This window comes from Heteronotia binoei, chromosome 10 (genome assembly GCF_032191835.1).
Source record: "Heteronotia binoei isolate CCM8104 ecotype False Entrance Well chromosome 10, APGP_CSIRO_Hbin_v1, whole genome shotgun sequence".
Lineage (NCBI taxonomy): Eukaryota > Metazoa > Chordata > Lepidosauria > Squamata > Gekkonidae > Heteronotia > Heteronotia binoei.
In genome coordinates this window covers 1,504,715-1,511,162 of record NC_083232.1, presented here as the reverse complement: position 1 = coordinate 1,511,162, position 6,448 = coordinate 1,504,715, and the positions used below count along the sequence as shown (strand labels likewise).

At 51.3% G+C, this 6,448-nt stretch overlaps 1 protein-coding gene across 1 annotated transcript in view; it reads left to right on the top strand.

Annotated features, from left to right (window-relative positions):
- Window positions 1-4,015: 4,015 nt before the first annotated feature.
- The window catches only part of LOC132578301 (zinc finger protein 398-like), a 44,322-nt gene continuing 41,889 nt past the window's right edge, over window positions 4,016-6,448 (top strand). Inside the window, exon 1 of the mRNA XM_060248240.1 lies at window positions 4,016-4,411. Within this exon, the coding sequence (XP_060104223.1) occupies window positions 4,043-4,411 (369 nt within the window). The 5' untranslated portion in view covers window positions 4,016-4,042. The remainder of the gene's footprint in view (window positions 4,412-6,448) is intronic.

Sequence of the window (6,448 nt, the reverse complement as noted above, 5' to 3'; positions counted from 1 at the left end):
CATCCCCAATTCTCCAGGAGTTCCCCAGCCTGGAGTTGGCAGCCCAACTCCCCCTCCCCTCCAGAGCAGGGATTTGGCGTCTGCAGATCCTACCAGCACACCACACTGTCTTCCAAAGTGTTCTCCAGCTCCCTAGAGACGTGTCTTGAATTGGGCTGAGCAGCAGAACTGTTGTTTCCTTTGTCTTGGAAACATTTCCGCTGATTCAGTCTGGCTGTCTAGTTCTCAGGGTGCATGCTTGCTGGTCTTTGCCCAAAATCTTCCCTTTTCCATTATGAAAAGTAGCCATGATGAGTAATTGTTGGACAGGCTGCGTGCTTGGGTATTAAAATGCTGCGGTTTTGAAAAAAAATATCTTATAAGATTCTGGTCTATGAAGCTGTTGTAGAGATGCTTGAAAAATGTGATGTTGTAACGTTTTAGAAGCGAGCAGCTAGAAGCAGCGGACGCTTCACGTCTTGAGATTCTTACAGAAGCAGGAGCCTGCTGGCAACTGAGGACTCATTTTATGCTGGAATAAGGTTTTGTTGCATTGTAACCTGGATGGCCTAGGGGAGCCCAGTCTGGTCACATCTCAGGAGCTAAGTAGGACTGATCCTGGTTAGTATTTGAGTCAGAGACCCACAGGAAGGTCCAGGGTTGCAGGGGATAGCAAACCACCTCTGAATGGCTCTTGGGTTGAAAGCCTCACAAGGTTGCCGTAAGTTGGCTTCAACTTGATGGCCCTTTCCACTACCAACAACCCGCTTCTGCAAGGTGTGGCTTCTGCCACCAGCTGGGGATATCTCTTGCTGACCTGTGTGGCTCTTGGAAGAGATGGAAGGCTCAGTTGTCCGGAAGGTGCCGCAGCTTTTTTTTTGCTGTGGGAGGCTAAGATGGCTGCCCCTCCTGAAGAACTCCTGGCTCTGTTACCCAAGTGTTGACGAGGTTGCAAAGGTGCCAGTTTTCCAAGAAGGAATTTCATGGGGTGAATCAGCCGGGCCCCTTGGCAGTGCCTTGGCATTCATGGAAATCTTGTTCACTCTGCCTGCCAGTGCTCTCGCTTCAGATGCGAGTGCGAGACACTGGAGGAGAAAACTGATGGGCCTTCTTATCTCGGTTTCAGGGATCCACGGATTGTGGAAGGAGCCTGTGGCTTATGGGAGATTTCAGCCACAGCTCAGTTTATCTGAGAGGGCATATCAGCCTGTGGCACTGCAATGTTGGCTCATAGGCCATTGTGCCTGAAAAACTGTTGAACGGGTGACAAGCTGTACAGTGGGAGAGAGGCGCTGGTGTTTGGCAGACAGAAGCCCACAGGAGAGACTTCGGGGGCAGAAACTTTGTGAGCTTCGTGGGGTTACACAGATCATATCACACAGGTTCCTTAGATGTGGGTTTGGGTTCTGGCTGGTATAATGTTATAGGGCACTGTAAAAGCGATCCTTTACTTAGCAGAAAGGATTGCCTTTAATCACATCTGTACATTTGAAGCTGGAATAATTGGCAAAATCTCTACTGCAAGAATGGACTAATTGGGGGCCCAGAGCACTTTAAGAATCACTGAACTATTTTCTCTGTTGTGCCTTTATTAGACTACAAGTGAATTAAGAGTTGCACTTTATTAGAGTCTTTCAATTAAACATATGAATGATTTTTTTTGCAATATAAATTTATGTCAGTATAGTTGTTTACGTTGCGTAGTTATTGTTTCACGGTTATTCTTTATCTTTGTTTCTATTTCTTTCTGTGATCCTCTCTGTTGTTCTACTTATAAAGTGCAAACGTGAGCATCTTTGGAAAGAGCTGGGAGTCCAGGGAAGGCTGGTTTAAGCCAGAAGAGGGACAGAGATTTTGAAGGGGCCACAGTTCAGTGCCAGGGCCTTTGCTTGGCATGCAGAAAGTTTCAGGTTATCTACTTATTATTTTTGATCTACAACCCACCCTTCCCTCAGTGGGCTCAGTGCCTGGCATCTCCAGTTAAAAAGGACTAGTCAGGAGGTGATGGGAAAGACTTCTCTGCCTGAGACCCCAGAGAGCTGCGGCCAGTCTGAGCAGACAAGACTGACCTTGATCGCCCTGACCTGGATAACCCAGGCAGACCCAATCTTCTCAGATCTAGGAAGCTAAGCAGGGCCAGCTCTGGAAAGTACTTGGAAAGGAGACCTCCAAATACCAGGGAAGGGATGCAAGGGCAGGCAATATTAAGCCCCCTCTCTGAAAAACATCCAGGCCAAAGTAGTGGTCTCCAGAGGTCACCGTGACTTCCAGGTATGCAAGTGTGTGTAAAAAAGACCATCCCTAATTGACTGATGGCCTAATTCAGTATAAGGCAGTTTCATGTGCATGTTTGTGAATTTTGTCTTAAGTTTAATTCTGTGCCAGTGGGATTTCTTTTGTGCTTCTCGAGATGTTTCCTTGGGGTGGGAGCAGAGCTCTCCGTCCAGATGTGACTCTTGGTGCTGCCCAGTGTGCCTGCGCTCTTGCTTCAGGTCTGTCACAGATGTGAGTTCACGATGTTGGAGGAGAAAACTGATGGGCCTTCTTCTTACCTTGATTTCAGGGACCCACTTGGGTTGTGGAGGGAGCTGGTAAAGATCCACTGACCTTAGCTACGAGTCCAGAGTTGGGAAGGATCCCGACATAATCGAATCTGGAAGTGGGCAGCAGATCAGTCTTGATCCCATAAGTGTCTGCTGGAGAGATGCAAGAGGCACCTTTTTTTCTCTCTGAATGGTAGCAGCTCTCCTGAGTCTCGGGAAGACGGGTCTTTCCCATCAGCTGATCCCTTTAACGAGAGATGCTGCTGGAGGTTGAACTGGGTGACCTGCTGCCTGCCAAGCAGAGGCTCAGCCGCACAAACGCAGCTGCCGCGTGCAACCCATTGTGGGTGTGGTGGATTGCTCCTGTTGTGTGCAGCGTTTGGAGAGCACCTGCCACATTTTGGCATTGGCTCAGAGGTTTCCTGGGGGAGAGCTCCCCTCTGTGTTGCAGTTGCCAAGCGGACTCTGTTTTGGTTCTTGTCACATGAGAGCCAGCCTAGGCTCTCCAGACACTGTGGACAGTCTTCTGTGCGGGCCCACTTAGACTGGGGTTGGTCCTCCCATTACCTTCCCCCATGGTCTCCTCTTACACTTCCCTCTTTTCCCTCCCATGTTCTTGGCTGCTTGGCCTCTCCCTCCCCCTACAGCTGTGTTTTTGAGCCCTATTCTCTGTGCCCAGAGGCCCTCCTGTCCCTGTTCGCGCTGGCACTTCTCTGTTCCACCTGAGTCCATTTCACTTCCTCTCTCATGGTCCAGCCCCTGATTTCTCTTTTGCTCCTCTGTCTGCCACATGTCAGTTTGGGCTGTAACGTTCCTAGGTTCCAGGGCTCCGGCGGCGACGGAAACTTGGTAGCTGGCTGCCAGCCTTGTGATGGCCACAGTACTCACTGGGAAATATTTGTGGCGAGGCTGGATCAGATCCGCTTCTCTTGCCTCTGGAAGGGCGTGCAGTGAAGTGCGAGAGCCACAAGTGGGGAAATGGCAGGAGAGCACCAGAGTTGGTTTTTTGCGAATGCACAGCCCGGAGTACCCTGAAAACAGCAGCAGGGGTTCCTTTCCAAGTGGCATTGGTCTCCGCTGCGTTTAATTGGTGTTCCATTGTTGCCTGCTGCTCTGTGTAATTTCAGGCTCCGTGTGCGTGTTTCGACGGTGCACGGAATTTAGCCTTCCGGGTTGTAGTCCTTATGACTTTGAAGGTTTGAAAATGCAGAGCCTACTGAGAGTTCAGAGTTCACCACGGAGAGGGGTGTTTCCAGCAATCAGAAGGGGGAGGGTGTTAGCACCTGCGTGTCTCCTGCCCATGTCGCCTTCCCTGTGGCCCCCCCGAATCAAGAGTGGTACAGAATAAGCAAAGATTTGCCTATTAGCTGAACTTGTGCATGTTGTGGTATTTCCTAGCAAGGGCCTCTGCAGCTGGGGGTCCTTTCTCAGGCAGCAGAGGCAGAGGTCACGGCTGGCCACTGTGAACTCCTTTTTCTCCTTGCCGGCAGGCTCTTCAGTGGAACACGGAGGCTCTCGTCATGGCCGCTGCCCAGCCCCTCAGCCCTCAGGAGCCAGGCCCCATGCAGGATCCAGGCCCCGAGACAGCCGACCTTTCCCTGACGGTCATGGCCGAGATCCAGGCCGTGGAGAGCAAGGTGGACTCCTACGCCGCGCAGCTCATGAGTCTGGAAGGCAGGATGGGGATGGCCGAGACCAAGCTGGACGGCTGCGAGAAGACGGCCGTGGAGTTTGGGAACCAGCTGGAGAGCAAGTGGGCCGCCCTGGGGACCCTCATCCAGGAGTACGGGCAGCTCCAGAGGAGGCTGGAGAACATGGAGAACCTGCTCAAGAACCGGAACTTCTGGATCCTCAGGCTGCCGCCGGGCTCCAGAGGAGAAATCCCCAAGGTAGGAGTCTGGGAGGACGGAGAGGGAGCAGGGTTGGGCGTTGGGGGCTGGTCCACGGGCTGCTGCTTGACTCTGCTTCTCCTGAAGGCTCCTGGTGCCTGCAGTGTCCTTCAGGAGGGCCATCTTCATAGCATTCCTTCTTAGGGTCACGCTGCCTGTGCTGAGAGCACGCCTCTTCAGTTGTTTGCATAGCGCAGGCTGAAGGAAGTCGAAGGGGGTAAAATAACCCCCAGGAAAGGCAAGAGAAGCCTCACTGGCGCAGAACTTTGGGAGAAGGGGCTTTGCTTAAGTGGTCGTTGTCTGGGGAAGGGGTTCCTCAAGCACTCTCCTGCCTTGCCAAGCCCGTCAGAGGTTGATCGACCTCCAGGATATTTTAGGAGTTTTTTCCCCATATAGATTTTAATAGCTGCATTTTAAAAGTGGTTTCTCCTCCTCCGAGAGAGACAGGCTGGTGTGGAAATTGAAAAACGAATCCTTCTCCGCATCAACTCCTGGTGTATCGGATCCATATAAAGAGGTCCCGCTTTCAGAATAGGGCCCAGGTGAGGTTCATCTTCCTCAATCTGAAGGCCGGCGGAAAGGAAGCTTTCAGTCCAGGAGGTGGATTCATGAGGCATTTCAGATGCCGTCCCCCACGGATGTGATTGATGTCTCAAGAAAGCAAATTGTGCGGTTACATGATGTCAACATGCAGAAGATTCCTTTTGTGCAGCTCTGACATTACTTGGAGGATCCCATAATTTATTTATTTTATACCCCGCCCTTTTCTCCCCAGTGGGAACCCAAAGTGACTTACATTGTTCTGCTGCCCTCTGATTTATTCTCACAACCACGCTGTGAGGTTGGTTAGGCTGAGAGTGTGTGACTGGGCCAAGGTCACCCAACAGGCTTCTGTGAGAGTAGGGATTCAAACCTGAGGCCTCCCAGATCCTAGATCAGCGGTGGCCAAATTTGCTTAATGTACGAGCCTTATAAATTAAAGGTCAGATGTCTGAGAGAAGAAAGACATGAACGTCAGATATCTGAGAGCTGAAAGAAAGGCAGGCAGGCAGGCAAATAGATGGAGGAGGGAGAAGAAGAAAGAAAGCCACTTTCATGGTTATCTACCACGACCCCAAGATCTCTCTCTTGGTCAGTCTCTGCCAGTTCACACCCCATCAACTTGTTTTTGTAGCTGGGATTCTTGGCCCCAATGTGCATTACTTTGCACTTGGCCACATTGAACCACATCTGCCACGTTGACGCCCACTTACCCAGTCTCAACAGATCCCTTTGGAGTTCCTCACAATCCTCTCTGGTTCTCACCAACCTGAACAATTTAGTGTCATCCGCAAACTTGGCCACTTCACTGCTCACTCCCAACTCTAAATCCCCAGCACAGATTCCCCAGCACGGTGCCCATCAGTACTTTCCTTGACCCCTAGAGAGCTTTTTAGGAAATGGTCAGGGTCACTGTAAGGGATGGCTGCCCTCATTCACGTGAAAGAGGTTTTCACTGATGAGCACTTGGGCTTTCCTTTGTCAGTGGGTGGTCCCATTTTCCCTCCAGGCTTTCCTTCTTCTCAAGAGCTGTGAGGGAGGAGGCATTCCCCTGGCGGCCATTTTGTGGTGGCTTTCCCCTCTCAGAATACCAGGGGTGCCCACAAGCCCCAAACGGTTGGTGATCCCTGACATGCACCGCTGTTGAACGTGGGCACCCCCCCCCCCCCATCTTGCATCTCAAACTGGTAGCTGGGAAAGTGCATGACAGCAACCTGGCCAAGCCCGCAGAAGTGAGCAGTGCCTCCAAGGGACATGGTGGCAAGAGAGGGTGACCAGATCTCCTGCTGTCTGATGTGACATGACAAGATTATGCATGGGATGGAGAAAGCAGAGAAAGAAGTCCTTTTCTCCCTTTCTCACAATACAAGAACTCGTGGGCATTCGATGAAATTGCTGAGCAGTCAGGTTAGAACGGATAGAAGGAAGTCCTTCTTCACCCAAAGGGTGATTAACATGTGGAATTCACTGCCACAGGAGGTGGTGGCGGCTACAAGC